The sequence below is a fragment of the Choloepus didactylus genome, chromosome 15 (assembly GCF_015220235.1).
Source record: "Choloepus didactylus isolate mChoDid1 chromosome 15, mChoDid1.pri, whole genome shotgun sequence".
Classification (NCBI taxonomy): domain Eukaryota; kingdom Metazoa; phylum Chordata; class Mammalia; order Pilosa; family Megalonychidae; genus Choloepus; species Choloepus didactylus.
In genome coordinates, this window is record NC_051321.1 from 71212479 (window position 1) to 71232693 (window position 20215).

Sequence of the window (20215 nt, forward strand, 5' to 3'; positions counted from 1 at the left end):
GAAAACAGATTGGCAAACTATGACAATAGAGTGTCCTAAGTGCTTTTATTTATTCGGTAATTCAACAAATATTAACAGAGCACCTAATAAGCGCCTGACCTGTAGTAAGGGAATACTCCCAGTTGTGGGGGCCACCTGGGGGAGACCAGGAAAACTTCACAGAGGCAGTAGCAGCCAAGCAGGGATTTGGGGACCTTTTTCAAGGTCTTCTTAACATAAGGTAGGGAGCGAGGGCATGCTTGCAGAGGGCACAGCGTGTGCTAGGCATGGAGGAGTGCGATGAGCTGGGAGAAGCTAGAGACATGAGATATTGGTTAGGTGCAGCTGTGCACAATCTTAGAGGTGGACTTGATCTAGAATGCATTTAAAAGCCACTGAAGGTGTTAAGCAGGGATGCAGGAATGGGGTGAAAGGGCAGAATAGTGGTATTTGGGATGACTGTAGCTTAAATTTTCTAGGTAGTTTATAATGAATAGTTTGATCATCCTCTCCCTTCTACCCTTGACTGAAGTAACCAGACACTATGACTTTGCGGGGACAGCGTTTCTGGTCACTGAAGGTAAAGCACTCCATGGGGCAGTTGGAAGGGAGGCATAGACCAGGATTTCTTAAGTGACTTGTCGAACATAAACAGAATTCATCATGGGCTGCACCCTGGACAAACCAGTTCATGGTATCTGATTGCTGCCTGCTTAACCAAGTTTCATTCAGAAGGACCTGTGAGTGCATCTATGGATGCGGTACCTCTTATTAGGCTGTTTGTCTGACTTGCCTCAGAGCAAGTAAACTCAAAAGACCAAACCCTCCTGGTTCCCTTAGGCTCCAACTGCCTCTGTGCACTCTTTTACCCTTACTAGGGACTCTAGGACAAACAGGCCAGACCACAAAATCATCCCAGTGCTAGAAACCATAACCTCCTGGCTAAGACAATCACAGAAGAAACACTTCCTTTCTAGTTAGGGTTTGGGATGAGGAACTTGTGTTTTAAACACCCATTCTCAGATCATTTTTGCCAGTGATCCGTGAACCACACTCAGCAGTATGCCTGTAGTTGGCAGTTCTGGCCAATGGTGGCTGTTGGCAGCTGTTTTTTTTTTTTGGGGGGGGGGAGGTTAGAGGGTGGGTCAGATAAGCCCTCCCAATTCAGAATCCTTCAGCAGAGCACACTTGCAATTTTTCACCATGTTTAAGTCTCCAGTTCAAGCTAATTCTAGGTTAACTTCTTAATTGAGCCGTTTAGCTTAGCAGAGGATCTGAGATACCACCGATAAGAAAGAGGTTTAGGGGTAAGTATCTCTGTTTTCCTTTCCAGTCCCACTTATCTGAAGAGCCAGGATTTCTCAAAAGACAAGTAACTCGAGAGGGGAGTGTCAGTGGGAAAGCAACACATTCCCTTTCACTGCCTCGCCCCTGTTAGAGAACTGTCTATTAAAAACAGAACTTTGTATCAAGATGTTGGGTGCAGAGATTTCTGTGTTCACCACCTCATGGGTTTATAGGAGCACAAGTTTAGGCAAACAAGACCTTTTTCTCTCTAAGGTGTTTCTTCAGTTGTTGATGCACTAGGAATCCATGTGGATAACTCATTAATGATAATGAGTATTAGAAGCTCATAAATCCCCCACAATTCATTGGCTGAAGACATTTTAAATGTGGAGGTTTTGGCTTTTATTGTCTTTGGTTGCATCCTTAACATACTTTAGTTTGAATGTACCGATCTGGGGTTTTAAAGCTTGTTTTTAATTAAGACATGGTTTATTTTTACTGCTTGAGATAAAATGCAGTCTGAGGGACTCAAACATAACTTACAAAATAAGTCTATGGTCTGGACAGATGGACAGACCATAGCAAAAAAAAAAAAAAAAAAAAAAGGAACATAAAGGCTAAAGTGTCTGCCAGGATTCTTAAGTTTAGTTAGTAACTTCTTGGAGAATAAAAATCCCAGCACCTGTTTTATTAAAAAGTACACCTTATAAATGTCGCTGTCTTTGAAATACCTAAATGAACTAGACCGAATTATGAACTAAAGGCTTGTAAAAATTCACCTTAAGCAAGCTACTAAAGATACTAAATAAAAGAGGTAGGGAGAAACTGAGCAAACTCAAACTGCTGTTTGTTTGTTTTTATCAGTAATGTAACCCAAAAGTAGCCAAGGGGATGGAGGAGCTTTCCCTGTGTTTTGTTTCCCTGGTCTGAGCTTCTGAATGCCAAGATTTAATCTAAAGAGGTGTGTGTTTTTAAAACTAACAACCGAGTAATAAAACACCTATAAAAGGAGGTTTATAATGGAAACTGTGACAGTTCTGAGTGTAGTATTCAAACTCTTCTGCTCCCCCTCTCCCTTTTTCTTTTCCTTTCATCTAACTCTGTCCTTTGTCTTTGCTCCTTTCTCACCTTGCTGCCAAGAAGCATGTAAGTAGCAGGAACTCACACCCCAAAGTAGCAGACCATCTTTTAAAAAAGTCTTCTGCATTAAAAAACAGGGTTATGCTGCTGGTTTTATTTGCCTGAGATAAGAATCGTGATAAGTTGCTCTAACAAAGTACCTACATAGTTTGTACAGTGGTTTCTAATGGGGAGCTGAAGATGCTGCTGGGAAGTGTCACTGGCACGAGGAGGTAAGAGCCAACCAGGGCAGGAAGCCTGGGGCCTCCTCTCCCTTGGCACCCGACACCACCCGCCAGGGCCCAATATCGTCCTGACTCTAGGGGACAGACTTCAGTCAACAGGTGGTCACCCAGGCCACCATGTCTGAAACTTGGTTCTTATTTTTTAAAGCCACAGTTCTCCTCCTCCCGAAGAAATGGCGCCTCGGAAGGTAAACTTCATGCTCGAACTCCGTAGGAGCCATTTCTTGAGGCTCCCTTTCCTATTTTCTGAAGTCTCCCCAGCCAGCATCCCACCCATCTCCGGAATGAACGAAACACGCTCACTTCAGAGTCCGGAGGGCGCTGGGAGGCATGTGGGCAGCGTTAGAATGGCCTCGCCTAGGCAGACAGAGGAGCCCCCAGCCTCCCTCATCTGGGCCTCAGGAACTCGAGGGGCCCAGGGGAAGCCTGGAAAACCGAACTTCGCCATCAGCCTTCCTTTGCGCCCTGGCTGGAGCAGAGGGGGGAAGGGCCCCCAGCGGCCGCCCCCGCCCCTCCCCCCTCCCCCCAGCACCTCTGCCATCCGGCGGGGCTCCCCAGCAACTCGCAGGCCGGGGCGCCCGGGAGAGGGCATCTTGAGGGGCAGCTTCCCCCCTCCAGCCCGCGTCTGGCATCCCCACTCCCACCCAGAGATGCCGCCCTCCGTGCCCTGTCCGCAGTTGCTGAATGTCACTGCTCCGTCTTCCTCTTGGTCAGGGTAGACACTGCTCGCGAGGCGTCCCCCACCGCCAAACTGCCGCGATCACCCCAGGGCACAAGGCCTGGGCGAAGGGCGAAGTTTGGGGCCCACGGCGGCGGGAAGGGGGTGCGTTGGCGAGGACCGCACCTCAGTCCCGGCCCCGAGGGCACAATCCCCTCCCTGAACGGCCCAGGCGTCCCCATCCTCCCGCAGACACCGGCATCCTCGCCCTCCCCCGAGAGCGGCGAGCGGAGCCCCCCAGGGCGGAGGCAGGTACCCCTAGGGCGGGGACTGGGGCGGGCGGGGTCCGGGCTGCGCCCCCGGCCGGGCCCGGCGGACTAGCGGGAGGCGCGGGGGGAGCGGGGCTGGGCGGCGCTGCCTCGGGCTCTGTGCGCTGCAGCCCGGAGCCGAGGAGGAGGAGGAGGCGGAGGAGGAGAAGGAGGCGGCGGCGGTGGGTCCCGGGCGGGGGGGAGCGCGGCGCTGCGGACCCGGGCGGCTGGCAAAGGACGAGGCGGAGGCTGAGGAAGGCAGCGGGGAGACCCGGGCTGCAGCAACAAAGGGCAGCGAGCGATTGGCCGGGCTGCAGGCGAGGTTAGCCGGGGACCCGGGTGGCCGGAGGCAGCGGCGAACGGTGCACGTGCTTGCAGACACGGGCGAATGTGGAGCCGGGGGGTGCACGCTCGGCGGGTAGGCGCTTGCTCCCCCTCGGGATGGGATGGCGAGGAGGCTGCAGCGACCTCGTTCTGCTTGCACCCGACCAGGCGCTAACAGGGTAGGGGTGTGTTTGCGGGGAAGGATGCGAGGCAGGGGGCGGGAGAGTAGTCGCCCGGGACGGGACGGGAGAGAGGGTGGAGGAGGGGGCGGGATGGAACGCTCCGGGCGGCGCGCCCGGCCGCGCACTCCACCACGGGAACTGGCTGACTGAGAACCTCGAATTTTAACTTCGCGTGCCCGCCCGCGCGCGCCCGCCCGCACCCACCCCTAAATCCTGCGGCCGCCGCCAGCGATCAGCTCTCACACAAACTTTAGCTGCGGGCTAGGGGGATTGGGGTTGAGTGGGGGAGGGGAGAGGGAAAGGACCCCCTGATTGGCGTCATCTGTAGCCAATAAAACTAAGCGGCTCTCCTGCGAGTAGACCCAATCCATTTCTAGCGGTAGAGTGGGCGGGCAGGTGGAAGCAGAGGTGGCGCGGTGTCTGGGAGAGAGAAAAAGGGCCGGACCAATAGGTGCCCGGAAGAGGCGGGCCCATCGGACTGTTGATTGGTACTGGCAGTGGACCTGCCCCCCAAGGTGGTGCCGGAGGGTGGAAGGATGGGTCGAGGGGTGTGTCTATGCGGAGGCGAGGTGACCGGCAGGAACTTGCCCCAATGGGGTGCAGAGTGGTTAGTGAGTGGGTGACGGACAGGCCAGTAGGCCAACGGGTGGCCTCAGGTGTCTAAGATTTCGTCCAATGGAGCAACGCCGGGGCGGGGCCGCAGCTCGGGTTTAATGAGACTCCATTGGGCTGTAATCAGTGTCATGTCGGATTCATGTCAACGACAACAACAGGGGGACACAAAATGGCGGCGGCTTAGCTCCTACCCCTGGCGGCGGCGGCAGCGGTGGCGGAGGCGACGGCACCTCCTCCAGGCGGCAGCCGCGGCTTCTTTTTCAGGCAGCGGCAGCGCCCCCAGCAGGCGCGGTGGCGGTGGCGCGCGGCCAGGTCTGTCACCCGCCCCCAGCGCGTTCCCAGGGGGAGGAGACTGGGCGGGAGGGGTGAATCGGGGGGGCATCGGGGGCCTGCGACGCCCCTCCCACAGGCCTCTGCGCGAGGGTCACCGCGGGGCCGTTCGGGGTCAGGCTGCCCCTAAGCGTGACGGTAGGGGACGGGGGAAGCGGGGGGAGGGACAGGCCCCGCCCCTCGACCGGGCCGCCAGGGCAAGGGGCGGGGTTCGAAGGAGGAGGGGGCGGGGCGACAGCTGGTGGAGGCGGGGTTTGGGTAGTGGGAAGGCGGGGGCTTGCAGGGGCTTTCTGAGTGGCAGTGAACTGGTAGGAGCGGTGGGAGGCCGACGAAGTCTGGGGAGGATTGGTGAGGAGTGGATGGGAGGGAAGAGGAGGTGTGAAAGCAGGTGCAGAAGGGAGAATAGGGAGGGGTGCATTTTGGGAGACGTGGAAGAGGGACCTAAGGATATATGTTAGGGCCAGTGAAATGTTTCTGGAGGGTGAGATTGCAGTTATCTGGGGGCAGAGTAATAGTGGGTTTGGATGTGATGGATGTGGAGCAAGGAGTGCAGAGTAGGTGTTGGTTGGTTGAAGTATTGACCTATGTGAGGAGCACATTGGATTACTGTGGTGGAAGGAGTTACCTGGGGGGATCAGCATGTTGGAAAAGGAAGTTTACTAGCTTGAGGTGTATGAAGGCATAAAACAAACATGGAAGAATGGGATGGTTAAGATTGGGAGAAACTCTGAAAGATGATATTAAGACAGCAGAGCACACAAATGTGGAAGGGATTGGTGGGTGGTTACTTAGAATTTACAAAACGTATCTGTAGCAGAAAATCTTACGGGAACCGGGGATTCAGGGGAGTGTGTAAAGGAGGCAGCTGTGGGGAAAGGTGGGCAGTAGGTCTCGGTGAATGTGGTTTGGTAGACTGCACCAGGAGTGAGGATGAGGCAAAGAAAGGTGTTGGTTTGGGAGATAGAACTGACAGGCTGGATTTCGTGGTTGAAACTTGAGCAGGAGTCTTGAAGATGGGGCAGGAGAAGTGGAGCAGGGTGTCCCAGGAACAGGCACACACACTATGTCGACACAGAACATTGGGTATTTTCACATCTGCAAGTACTTTGGGATGGGCAGAGTGCAAGGAGTGGTGGGAGATGAAGCTGCAAAAGCAGAGAAAGGAGGAAGGCCTGTCGGTGAAGAAGTTTATGCCCCACAATTGGGAGAGGGTGCCCGACTGTGGTAAAGACAGTATTAGGTGGGGGTTGTGAAGGGATAGGATGCAGAATTACAGATGTGGCAAATAGGCAGAGAGAGCCAACGAACCAAGTATGTTTGGGATGGAGGTACCAGGAAATTTCAGGTAAAGAGTATAAGAAGACCTAATATATGGACAGAAGGTAGAAGTAGCTGTTGAGAATTAGTTGTGTTTGAATGCAGTTAGTTCTTTGGCTCTCCAGAAAAACAATTTTTTTAAAGACCTTCTCCTTGGCTTACCTGTACATTGTAGATTTTCTGGGATAGCCCTAAAATAAAACACTCTACTCTTTTCTTATTTATAAATCCCTCGTACATGTGTCAAAATGAATTGGGGGCAATTTTATGTTTTTAAGAAGAAAGGATGATACTGTGTACTTCAGAAAGAATAAGATTCTTACCTGAGAACTTGTAGTTAGGGTTTAGTTAGAGGTGATGTGATGGTTTAAAAAAAAAAAAGGTAGTGACAGAGGAAGGTTTTAACATTAAAGGAGGTGGTGATGACATGTCAGTTAAAGAAGTTCAAAAGTTGTGCCGGCAAACTATACCTGGGCCTGAGTAGAGTGACTGTTATGTCATTGCCATTATACCGTATGCTTAGCTCACATACTTCTTGGGAAAATAAGGTGTAAACTGTCAGATATAAGGTATAATGTGAATGAAAGGTGTAATAGAGTGAGTATTGGAAAGTGGCTGAGGAAGTTTGATAAATACTTTTAAAGTTTTTCAGAAAACTTGAATGGACTTTCACATTCCAGTTAGAAGACCTAACTAACTGGTCTGGCTTTACTAAAATGCCTAGATTCCTAAAGGCAACTTCTCAGTCTCTTAGATAGTTCTCTATAATGTAGCCTTCAGTCTTCCCCATACATACGCATGCCTGTATAAAGTGAGAGAAAAGGAAAATTTTTTGAAAATAGGAATGTGTGAGTGATGATGAGTCTGCTTGCAGAATGATAAATGTTGCGTGGAGGTATGAAGTGGGATGAAGGGATATTTTTTCTCTATAATGCCTTAATTTGCATTTTTAAAGCACTGTAATTTTTTTTATTAGAGAAGTTATAGGAATAGAAAAATCATGCAGAAAATAGCATTCCCATATTACCCCCCACACCAGCAGTTTTCCCAGTTATTCCGTTATTAGCACCTTGCTAATAGTAATGTGGTACCTTTGTTACAATTGATGAAACAATATAATTATAATTATACTCTTAACATTAGCCTGCTGATTACATTAGGGAACACTCTGTTGCACAGTTCTGTTTGTGTGTGTGCACATGTGTTTGTGACAACTTGTATACAAGCTAAAATTTCTATCCCTTTTCAAATATACATCTCAGTGGTGTTAATTATTTTCACCAAGTTGTGCCTAGCTCAACATCATCCATTATCAAAACTTTTCCATCCCTTCGTATTCAGAAACTCCATACCAAGTAAATATTAAGTCTCTGCTCCTCTTCCCCAGCTGGCATCTGGTAATCCGTATGATAGTTTGTGATTTCATAAATTTGTATATTTTGCTTATTTCGTGTATGTGAGATCATACAGTATTTGTCCTTTTGTTTCTGGCTTATTTTACTCAAAATGAGTGAAATACATGTTTTCAAAGTTCATCCATGTTGTCACATGCATCAGAACTTCATTACTTTTGACAACTGAATAATATTCCATTTTACATACATACTGCAATTTGTTTATCCATTCATCTGTTGAAGGACACTTGTGTTGCTTCTACCTTTTGGCAATTGTGAGTAATGCCTCTGTGAACATTGGTGTACAAGTATCTGTTGGAGTCCCTGCTTTCAATTCTTTTGGGTATATAGCTAGAGGTGGGATTGCTGGCTCATTGGTAATTCTATACTTAACTTTCTGAGGAACTGCCAAACTGTCTTCCACAGAGGCGTACCATTTTACATTCCCACCAAAAATATTTGAGCATCTTTTTATTAGAAATTCCACAATCTTCTGATAGCTATCTGTTATCTATCATGTTACCGTAATTTTTGTATCATCCATTTTGCTGGTGCTGGATATTTGAGTTGTTTCCAGTTTGGGACAGTTGTGAACAGAGCTGCTATGAGTGTTCCTGTACATGTCATCTGGGGCACATGTGCACAAGTTTCTCTGAGGTGTAAACCCTAGGAATGGAATTGCTAGTAAATGGCTTGGGTGACCATTTTTCCCAGTTTTTCCTATTGTCCCAGTGTAATTATTAATATGACACCTTTAATTCTCAAAAGTGTCTGTGTTTGGGTGATGAGTTGTATGGCTGCCCTAGTTTGTCGGATATACATGCCTTCAACTTTAATAGGTAACAAACTGCTTTCCAACGTGTTGTACCCAGTTATACTTCCTCCGGTGACATAACGAGAATTCCTGTTGCTTCTCATTCTCCAACTCTCAGTATTGTTAGCTTTTTAAATTTTAGACAATCTGGTAAATTTTGGATTTTCCTCATTAGTAATCAGATTGAACAGCTTTTCATTTATTTATTGGCCATTTGTACTTCCTCAGTTGTGAAGTTCCTGTTCAAGTCTCCCCAGCCCCTTTTTTAAAAAATTGAACTGTGTGCCTTTTATTGCTATTTAGAAGGTCTTTATTTACTCTGGATACAAATCCTTTGTTGTGTGCATACATTTTGCAAATGCTTTCCATTCTGTGTTTGCCTTTTTACTCTCTTTGTGGTGTCTTTTAATGAACAGAGGTTCTTAATTTTAATGGAGTCAAATTTATTGGTCTTTTCTTTTATGGTTACAGCTTTCTGTGTCTTGTTTTAAGAATTATTTCCTACCCAGAGGTCAAGAATATATTCTCCTATGTGATATTATCTTTCTAAAAGCTTTACTGACCTTAGAAGATGTATAACTATGAGGAACATACACTCTTCTTGACCCCAGCCTCACCATTACAAATCTTTTTTTGCTTTTATTCACTTTCTTCTATTCTCTGTCTTGAATTTTTACTTCTCTGCAACTGTACCTAAGAGCCAGGTGCTGACTTCCCTTATCTCTTAGGAGAAAATGGTCATATTGCCAGAAGTTCAGCCAAATTAGATTTACAGGTCTCCAGCTGATTGTACTGCCCTTTTTCCTTTTATGAGGTCGCATTTTATTGTGTTCCTGCTATGTGTCTGCCACCATCCTTGGTTCTTCCATATTTGTTATCTCAATTATTCCTCTTAGCAGTTCTGCAAAATGGGGAGTTTTCTCATTTTTACAGACAAGAAAAGCAAGTCTCAGGTTAAGTAACATGTCCAGTGTTCCACAGTTTAGGTAGTTGGCAAAGTTGGGGCTTGACCCCTGTACTTACTCTCTAGTTCTTTCGCACCACAGCACATCTACTTGTTGAATAAGATTTCAGAAGCCTATTCTTTATTAATATCCCAAACCAATGAGCATAACTTTCTTTTAGTGTAACATGTAGCCCTGATTAAAGCCTGCTTATATAGTTGTTGTAAAACTGGATAAAGTTATCTGCCTGTCTGTATATATTAGAGTAAATAGAGTTGAGAGTGGCCAGTGGATTTTCAGGGGGTCCGTGGATGAACTTTAGAGGTTCTGTAAAACCTTGAAATTGAATGGAAATGTGTGTACAAACGTGTTCATTTTTTTGAGTAGGTCCATCATTTTCTTGAGAGTCTCCAAGGAGAACCTTACTTTGTTTTCAGGCTATATCTGGATAGCTGGTCTGAAGATGTCTGTAATAAAATTTAACACAGAATTCTGAAATGATCTGTATTTTCAGAATAATCTTTTAAAAGTTCAGATGTCAGATGTTTTTTTTTAATACATTGTTCTCAATCTTTATCATTAAAAACTGACTAAAGCTTATTTGTAATTAGGGAAGAATCTAAGATTGACTAGGAATTTTTAGTGCCAAAAAGGACATTCTAAATTTAGTTGATTGTTTCTAAGTGAAAGTGCTTAGTTATAATATCGTCATTACTAATCAGTGTACCCTGGCTCCAAAGGCCTGATGACTTCAAATGGCTTTCATCTTGTCTCTAAAATCCTGTGTTTTACAAGGGATCAAATTTCCTGTGAGGTTCCTAACAGTGTGATTAAATTTTAGAGACTGAAACTATTGAGCACTTAGATGCAGGGATGACTGTGCTAATGTAATTCATGAGCTTCACCAGGAGATTTGGGACATGTCTGTACTAATTTATGATGATGATGTTGAAACTAATCTTTGCTAGGGATTATGAAAGCCATAATAGTTTATTGATGGTTCAGTTATTGTTTGTTGAGGCAAATTTACACAATTATAGTTTAATGACATAACAAGGATATTGTCAACCAGGAGAGCATGCCATGAAAAATTAAACTTCCAATTAATATAATGTGTATTAGTTGAAACAATAATTTTCACAGTGATTTAGCCTCTTAGAAATCCTTAGAAAACATTATTAGCTTATGAATTGAAACTCTCTGTGTTAATGAGTAGTGAGAAAGAACTTAGTATTACTCTTAAAAAATGGGGAATTAAATATTCAGCTCAACCAACACTCAATGAGTGCAGATTCTGGGCTTGCTACTGAGTTAGACTCATAACTCTTAAGTTGAACCAGACTGATCTGTGGAGAGATGAAATGGTGGTTGCTTTTGTTTATTCCTTCAATCACCCTTCCAGCCCATACCGGATAGATACTATTGCTAGAGTGATTCAAACATTCAAGATTTGTGCACATGTGTGGGGGTGGTGTGTGTGCACTCCACTATGTGTTATGCACTTTCATTGTGTTACCTATTCTTACAGTTGCTTCCTATTATGCTTTACCTGTTACGCTCACATGCTTCAACATGGCTTTTGCCACATCTGACTTTATTTCTTACCCTCCTCAACACATATCTGCTCTAAGCAGGCATAGGGACTCATTGTTCCTTTTGTTTGACAGCTCATTCTTAGCTCTGTGCCTTTTCCTAGATTCCCATCATTCATTCACTGGTGCATTCATTTAACAAATATACATTGAACCCCTTTTATGTTCAAGGTCAGGTCCTGGGAAATGTTGAGGCATACAAAGATGAATCAAACATGAATCCTTTTCTTAAGAATTTTATGGTCTACTAGGGAAATGAGATCAGTACACCAAATAAGCATCATACATGGTAGGAAATGAATGCTAAAATAGTAAGAAAGCTGAAAATTTCCTGTCAGACAAAGAGATGTGGGGTTTTCTGAGAAGGTGTCATTTGCACTGGGCCATGCGGGATTTGAATTGGGTGGGAAACCAGGCAGGTACCCGAGTTATGCACTGTCTTTAAAGGTCCATGTAAGGCCCATCCTTTCTACCCATCCACACTTTGTATTTCAGCCAGGTATAGTCACAGTTGTTTCCATCTCTTTCTCTTCTGTAATCAGAGAAACCCTTTCTTTGAAGCAAATCTTGGGGGAAGCCCAACATATAAACCAGTTTAAAATGGAGCTGCTATGTTTGGGTGGAAGGGTTTGTGGTGGCCCAAGTGTTTAACCCACAAGGGACACTGCAGGAGACCCCCAGGGGAATTTTCTCACAAGAACTCCAAGGAGGGAGAGGAAAGCTTGGGCTTTGGTATCTGATTAGAATTCTTCACTGTAAGCCTCTGAGATCTTGGCCAAGTCAAGCCTCAGTTTCCCTTTTGTAAAATGGGTCAACAATGCTAATAACTTACAGGGTTATTTTAAGGTTTACCCCCACAGTATGTGTCAGAATGTGGTTGATATTATTATCATAGTTCAGCTCTTCTTATTTCTTAATTACCTCTTACATGTTTTTATGTCTTTCCCTCCAGATGGGCAGTAACCTTGGTTCTTAAACATTTGTTTTGTCTTCCCCATGGCACCTTCCATGGGGCTGCATACATGGAACATCATCTCATAAATGTTTGTTGGTTGTTCTTTGATTAGTATTTATAACCTCATCTCCCAATTCATGTTTTGGGCCTTAATCGTTGATTTTAGGGGAGATAGATGGATCCAGGACTTGCAAGTTAACAAATATCACTATATTTTGAGCACCCGTGTCAATAGTCTGTGCTGGGGGTTTGTAAAAGAAAAAGAAGTCAAGGTCTCTTCCCTTAAGCAGTTTATGTTCTGTTTGGGAAGATGCTGTTAGGATTTGTCAATCCTCAGTCAGTTACATAATGGGCCTGCAAAAAATCTAGGAGCTTATAAAAGTAAGAAAGCTAAAAATAACTGTTAGCAAGTAAAACTCATGGTGACAAAGGTAAACTCTGTTATTAATCTTTGTTTTTCCTACCACTGTTTTTGGCTTCACCCATAATCTCCTGACTTGAGTGTTATGACATTGATTTTGAAACAACGCATAGCTTTAGTAAAAGCTTGGAAGAGGCCTCACATAATATTTATGACCCAGGATATTTTGACTCTTCTTATACTGACATGAATATTTCTGAGTATTTATATAATACTAATGAAAGCTAAAAGCTCAGTGTTGGACTAAGCATTTCTCTAGATCTGTTTAGAATAGTTTGTAATGAATGATGTAAATAGTGTTTATTATAAGACTGTATGAAAGACCATGTAATTTACTCATATTATTTTGTGGCTTAAAAATAAAATGATTCAAAAGCATAGAAAATAGAATAATTTAATTTGATGTAGCATGAGTTCCCAGAATTAATTTGGAATGATTTTCTTCCTTTTTGATAGCATTTTGGTCCAACTTTCAAATTTTTATAGAGAAAAATGAAAAGAAAGTAATGATTTTAGGGTTTAAACTTGTGATAGAATGGCCTATCTACATATGAAACGAATCCCAGTGCTCTGAAAAAGAAGTGGTGTGGATAATTCTGAATGGGGGTGGGGAGGGGAGAAGCATTTCTATTGGCTTTTGAATGAATTATGCATTTTTCTTCCTCTAGATTTGTCTGTCTAGTTAGATACTGCTTAGACTAAAATTAAATTGGTTTTCAATCTATTCTCTTAGCTTATACCAATTTACAGTGGGGCCAGTGGGATGTCAGAAACAAACCAGCCTAGGATTAAAAAATTTGCAGTAGATAATATGCAAAGTGGATAATATACATGTGTTTAGTTGAGAATTGGCTACAGATAAGAGACTTCTGATTTTGTTCCTATTCTAGCTGTGCATTTTTTTTTTTTAAACACTGTGATTCTGCTTGTAGCAAAGAGCTGCTGTGTTACATCTGCTTCTGCCTAATTAACTCTGTTGGTTGGTGTCAGATGAGAGCTAATTTTGAGATTAAATTGAGGAGTGGGGTGCGTGTCTGTGGCTGGGGGAGGGGAGGAGGAGGATCTAAGGTTGCTTGGTTGTTTTGTATAAGATCAAAATGCAGTTATTCTCAATTGTGGCTTTTACATTTATTTTCTGCCTTGAAGTAAAAAGCATCACTGCTGTCCTAAAATGTGGCCTGTGTAAACACACACTACTGTGGAAACCGGTACACCCTTCTTTTAGCTGAAGTTATTGGCCACATCTTGATAGTCCCAGTCGGTACCCAGATGCTAGGTGACCTTTGGGACAAATAGTGAATGCTGCCTGGGAAAGTAAGTGCTGACCTTAAAAGGACGCTTGATGCTTTTTTTCTCTGGATAAAATGTTACACCTGACTGACTATTTGAGTAGCGTTTTTTTTTCATGGTTAGATTCATTCTTAGGACGCTATTACAAACCTGTTTTTTAAAATTTGGGGGAACAGTCTGGCATTAAGGAAGAGAGAAGTTTGCTTCTTCAGGCACTGCCCTTGGGGCTTCATTTCCTGTCCCAAATTCCATGTTCATAAATACCCTTTAATGGTCTGAAAGAGTTAATATATCACCACATGAACAGTGTACTAATAAACTTGTTGCGGCTGTTTGTGGCAAGGTGTGGATATCCACAGATGATTGCTGCATTTAAGGGTTGTCCCTATGCCCCAATTAACATTTCTTTTTTTTTTTTTTTCTTTTGGCAGATTTGCCTGAAGACCTGGACAATCTTCAATTTTGTCATGGATTGTTAAAACGTTTGGAGCTTCAATTCTGGTATTTTTCCTTATTTATTTTGTTTTTAAGATATAAAATGTGTTGGTAATGAATATGAATGATTATTTGGATTGTGAGTATGGATTCTGGTAAAAGCTTGTCATGGAAGTATATTCAGGGTATTTATTAGTTAGGAAGTGCATTTTGTTCTAATGTATGTTCATTTGCTTGTGTTACCAAAATGTCTGAAAGCAACTTTGCAATATTGAATACTCTTCTGTGACCTCTTCTGCTTCCTGCATTGTATTTTGTGCAGTCAAATTAAATTAGTTGTGATTCATCCTGAATAAATGATGAAAGATGAAATAATTACTTGGACACAGTGAAATGTCTTCTAATGAAATTTTGCCCCGAACTATTTTACTTTGGAACGATCAGTTTCCTGTCATAAACTTACTAACCCAAGAGTGATTCCTGTGTTCTATCCTGAAAGTTGTTGCACTGTGAAAGCCAGTGATTTCATTCATAAACACACTGTGTTCAAAGTCTGACATTTTTGTCAGTGATTTATATGACAGAAAAGGGAATGCTTATTAGATTTGCAGATGACATAGATGACAGAATCAAGATTCAAAACCATCTCTTACAGGTTGGAAAACAGACTCAAACCAATAAGATGAAATAGAACTACAATAAATTTACAGTTCTAGGATTTAGATTTGCATGAGGAAGGGGATGGACAGACTGAGCTTGACAGCATTTTTGGAAAAAGATCTGGGATTTTTAGTAGACTGCATGCTCAGCATGAGCCAGTTGTGTGGCAGGGCTGTTACAAAAGTTCATATAACCTTGGGTTGCATTTATTATTGGTTAGTGCCTGGACTGCCAGATTTTAAGATGGGCACTAGCCAAACTAGTGAGCAACCAAGAGAAGGAGGTGTTTGGAAACTATGTGAGATGTGGAGAGGTTAGAAAATTGGGATAGGAGTGGTTTAAGGAGGGGCTGGAGGTACAGTGGGGTCTGGTCATTAGTAGTTTTCAATAGATCATTATTTGCAAATATTTGAAGGCCTGTGATATTGAAAAAATAGTAAGAATTTCTTGGGATTGTTCCAGAGGAACTAGGACTAGTGGGTAGAAGTTATGGGTAGGCAGATTTTTGGCTTCTGTGAGCAAGAAATATATTATGATTAGAGCTGTCCAACATTGGAGTGAGCTGTCTTAAAAAGTAAAAAGCTCTCAATCACTGGAAGTATTTTAAGTAGAGACTTACAGCCCATCTGCTGGGGATATTGAACAAGGGATCTTTTAGTGAATGACTAGAGGTTGAACTAGATGACCCTAAGGTCCCTTCAGCCACACGTTTTCTGAATCTGAGGGAAAGAAATGGAATGAACTTAGTTTACTGATGGCAAAGAGGACAATCCTTTTTAAATTCCCCCTTTCAAGTTCACTGAAAAGTAGATTCCAGTGGTCCAGTTGTTTCTCAGCAACACCTCATGATCTTTGAGAGCAAATTTTTTCTTCAGTATATCTGGTCAAAGTTTTGAGGAATGATAGTATTTTCCCCTTCTAGGTATATTGTACCTAAATAAATAACCAGAGATGACTTTAATTTTGTATTTTAATTTTTCTAAATGTATAATGTTGCATTTGATGGAAATGATGAGAGCTGCTGTATATTGAGTATTAAATACTGTTTTCACTTAATCCTTCCAACAATCCTGTGAGGAGTATACTATTATTGCCCACAAGTAAAGTGACTGATGCTTAAGTCTCTTAGCCAGGGTTTTTCTACTAGCCAGTGTCAGGGCTGAGATTCAAACCTATCTGAGTTTAACTGCAGAGGCAGAACTAGCCAGAGTGGGCTAGCTCAGGGGAGTAGAATAGTGAACTTGGATTTAGAATAATGGTGTTTGAAGCTTAAGTCTGCTCTTGACTGTTACCTTGGGTGTTATTACAGCTTCCCCTGAGCCTCAGTTTACCAAGAGAGCTGTCCTGCAGATTAAGTGACAAGTTATGTGTGAACATGCTCTGAAAACTTTAGGGCATGGAAAGAGTTAAGTAGATATTAGTGAAGGGAAACATTAGGGTCTGGCCTTACTCCCATGCCAGAGTGCTTTTTCTTGGTTCTCTTTGAAGATGTATTCTTTACCAGACTGGAGATGTGTGGTGGTTTTTGTGTACACCAGGAGACATATACCACTGTCCATCTGGAGAGCAATACCACTGTCTGTCTGGAATCAGATTTGTATAAATCTGCCTAGTATTGAGCAGTTTTATGAGCTAATTGGGTATTAAGATACCTAGAATGCTATATTATTTGAAGGTGAAGGGTTATATTACTATATTAATTCCAGTTTTCCAACCTGTGGGTTAGAGGGTATCTTAAACCCTTTACAATGGAATGGGAGGATGTGATTCTGTAGAAGTGGCTGGATAGGAATTTTCTTGTGTGTGAGACTGGGGAAATACAATACCTAGGTGAAATAGAAGTATTGGTATAATTGCTCCCCCCTTTTTTAAGTTTAAGAATACTTTAAGTAGGTTTAATATATATCGATCAGATTTTTGTAGCACAGAATATTCTTTGATGCTGAATTTACATGTTTGATAGATACTTATTGATGCTGATTTTACATGTTTGATAGACATTTATCTTGATCCACTTTCATATATTATTTATTTCAAAAAGGTGATTCATTAAAAATACATATCAAATGTGATCTCTAAATGCCCCACAAGTTGCTTCATATAAATAACAAGTGAAAAACCCTAAAAAAAAAAAAATTCCTTCTCAGATTGTGACCCAGTTCTGGTTAGAAAAGGTGGTTATGGGGGCTGGGTCACACAATACCTGCTTGTAATTACTTCCATGGGCATTTCAGGGCGAGTTTTTCTTACTAGAGTTGCATCTGAAAAAGTAATGCTAAAGAATCTTTCTTTATTTTTTAAAAGTTCTCTTATTAAGAGCCTTTTCCTTCCCTTTTTTATCCTTTAAGGTCTTAACTTCCTAGTTAATGATGTTCTTCGCCCGAATGCAGTCGTTCCTGTTGGTAAAATAAGACGACTATCAACATTGCTTTTTTGTCCCCTTTTTAACCTCTTAAAGATGAATGTTTATAAGCTGTTGCTTAATATGGCCTGGAATATGCTACCCATTAATTGAATTGACTTTTAAATGTGCAAGTTCTGTTAAATACAAGGAAAACCTCTATGGGTAACTTTTGTATTGAAGAAGTCATTTGTCAACCATGGTAAAACTTGCAAACCCACTTTATACAGAGTGGATTCTTGAAGCTATACAGAAAATAAAAAAGCAAAAGCAAAGGCCCTCTGAAGAGAGAATCTGCCATGCGGTCAGCACTTCCCATGGGCTGGATAAGAAGACGGTCTCTGAACAGCTGGAACTCAGTGTTCAGGATGGCTCAGTTCTCAAAGTCACCAACAAAGGCCTTGCCTCCTATAAGGACCCAGACAACCCTGGGCGCTTTTCATCAGTTAAACCAGGCACTTTTCCTAAGTCAACCAAGGGGTCCAGAGGATCATGTAATGATCTCCGCAATGTGGATTGGAACAAACTTTTAAGGAGAGCAATTGAAGGACTTGAGGAACCAAATGGCTCCTCCCTGAAGAACATAGAGAAGTTTCTCAGAAGTCAAAGTGATCTCACAGGCACCACCAACAACCCAGCCTTTCAGCAGCGGCTGCGACTGGGGGCCAAACGCGCCGTGAACAATGGAAGGTTACTGAAAGACGGGCCGCAGTACAGAGTCAATTATGGTAGCTTGGATGGCAAAGGGGCTCCCAAATATCCCAGTGCTTTCCCAGCCTCGCTCCCACCTGTCAGCCTTCTGCCCCATGAGAAAGACCAGGTAAGTGAAGAAAGAATGTTAAGGCATTCTAAATATTGCCCATGTGACTTAAAAGTCAGTTTCAGTTAGATTTTATATGGATAAAGGTTCTGAGTAAAGTTTGGTCTAATCAGATGTTCTGCATCTGGGGCAGGCTTTTATATTCTACAGTAGGTATACTGTTTTACGATATCAATTATTCTGTATTGTTTTACAGCATATTAAGGGGGCTTTTTCATTGGTTGACTAAGGATTTGCCGTGATGATCGTGTGATTTGTTTTTTAAGCTGTGTCCTTGAAGGGACCAGGATAGATAACTTTAATTCTCCTTCCTCAAGGCAGGATCATATATATTTCAAAAATCTAAGAAAGGCCAGTGCATGTTCTTTTACATATTATTTTCAAAAAGGAAGAATTTACAGACTTCTAATTTTAATACTGATGATATGTGTATTCTTGGAATTGTTTTAATATGTAACCTAAATCCCTCCTGTTTCAATTTAAAGTCATTTGTTTTGTCCAGTCTTCTTTGAGTGTAGGTAAATGTTTACTCTGTCTCATACAGCATCTTTTCTTCTACTCTTTGGTTTCTCTGGGCCTTATGTTACCTCTACAGTGTTTATAAATGTATGGCAGCATTCTCCTTAAATTACTGCCACCATTTTAAATCTTTGGTTTTGTAGGGATTTTCCTTTGTTTAGTTTCAAAGCTACTGAAATTACTTCCTAAACTAAAAGCGATGTAGAGCCACATCTACAATTACAATTCAGGCCACCCAGTTTATGTGCTTGTTGTCTGTCCTTTGGGCAAATGGATACATTGATATCAGTTAATTTTACATCTTGTAAACCATTATTCACAGTTGATAGAAAAGGTGGTTGTATTTAGAAATGAAACACAAGACACAAGTGTTAGAAAAAGTTGTGCTCTTGTGATTTGTTTTTCTTTTTTGGAAACCACCCACCCTGGAGATGGAGCCTATTTCCTTCGAGGATAGGGAGTCCAGTCCTAGAAACTGGGTAGGAGCAGGTGGTTTGCTTTCCCATGGGCTAACGTAAAGCCCTTTGGTTATATTTGTGTATTGGAAACCTACCCAATTCTTTGTGAGACGATGTGAGCATAAAGAAAGGGGTAAACCTAAGAAATTGTTGTAATCACATTTGTTTAAAAAAAATTACAGAAAGTGACTCAAATCCTAATTCCTGTGTCTTGCACAGCCATCCTAAATACCTCTTGTTTCTCATTAAATATTTTTATAAAAGCTTGTACCATGAGGAAATTCCTTAAGGGAATGTAGAGTCATTTCTAGATGGAAGTGGATATCTTTGTTTTTAAAACACGTGCATTATCCTAAAGTATTTTAAGGTTTTAAAATTATTAGGTTTTGCAGACTAATTCAGGCAGCTTTAGGCACTTTAATAGTATACGTAGATAATTTTCTGATCCAGGGTATTTTTTTACTAATAGTAAAGGAGTCACTACAAATTTTCCACAGGTCCTTTCCTGTCCTTTTTAACCTTGCGCATCATTTCTTGCTAACCTTATCGTATTTTTTTCATGCGGCATCTGTATGGAAGTATTTTCAGTTTGAAAGAAAATTCATGTCTGAAAGTGTCCAGGATTGACAACAGAATAATTGATTGCTTGTCATGCAATTCTTCTTCTTTTTTTTTATGATGCTGATCTTCAAATTGTCCTCTTAGCATCATCATATAACAAGGAATGCTGAGAATATGTGCCCTAAAATTTTTCTTTTTACTTGATGAAATTTAGAGATTAATTGTATTGAGTAATCATAATAATGACCTAATTCTTAAAAAAGAACAAATAAAAGGAAATAAAAATCCGGTCAAGTCAATTTGACAACATGTTTGTGTTATATTTTATAATGGCATTTTCCTTTAAAAATGTAATAATAGCTACATCATAAAGTATTGCCCTTTGAGATTAAAAGTTTTAAATAATTAAAAACCATGTAAACTAGCTAAGTAAATTTAATAGACATTCTTAAAGTGGGATCCATTGAGCTTGGGTACATAGACCACAAATTCCTGGAAGTCATATGTAAAGTTATGTGTGTATCCACGTGTTTTTCTAGGGTCAGAGTCTGTAGCTTTTATCAGGTTCCCAAAGGGATCCAAGCCAT

At 42.2% G+C, this 20215-nt stretch overlaps 1 protein-coding gene across 6 annotated transcripts in view; it reads left to right on the plus strand.

Moving 5' to 3' along the window:
* Positions 1–3335: 3335 nt before the first annotated feature.
* KAT6B (lysine acetyltransferase 6B) overlaps positions 3336–20215 on the plus strand; it is a 214847-nt gene continuing 197967 nt past the window's right edge. The window contains exons 1-3 of one of the 6 annotated variants that reach the window (XM_037803692.1): positions 3336–3600; positions 14206–14275; positions 17218–18090. In XM_037803692.1, coding sequence (XP_037659620.1) covers positions 17470–18090 — 621 coding nt within the window. In that variant the 5' untranslated portion in view covers positions 3336–3600; positions 14206–14275; positions 17218–17469. Of the gene's footprint in view, positions 3601–3807; positions 3919–4830; positions 5030–5376; positions 5396–14205; positions 14276–17217; positions 18091–20215 lie in introns of those variants that run through there. The other 5 variants (XM_037803690.1, XM_037803694.1, XM_037803695.1 and 2 more) reach the window with 5 other exon arrangements.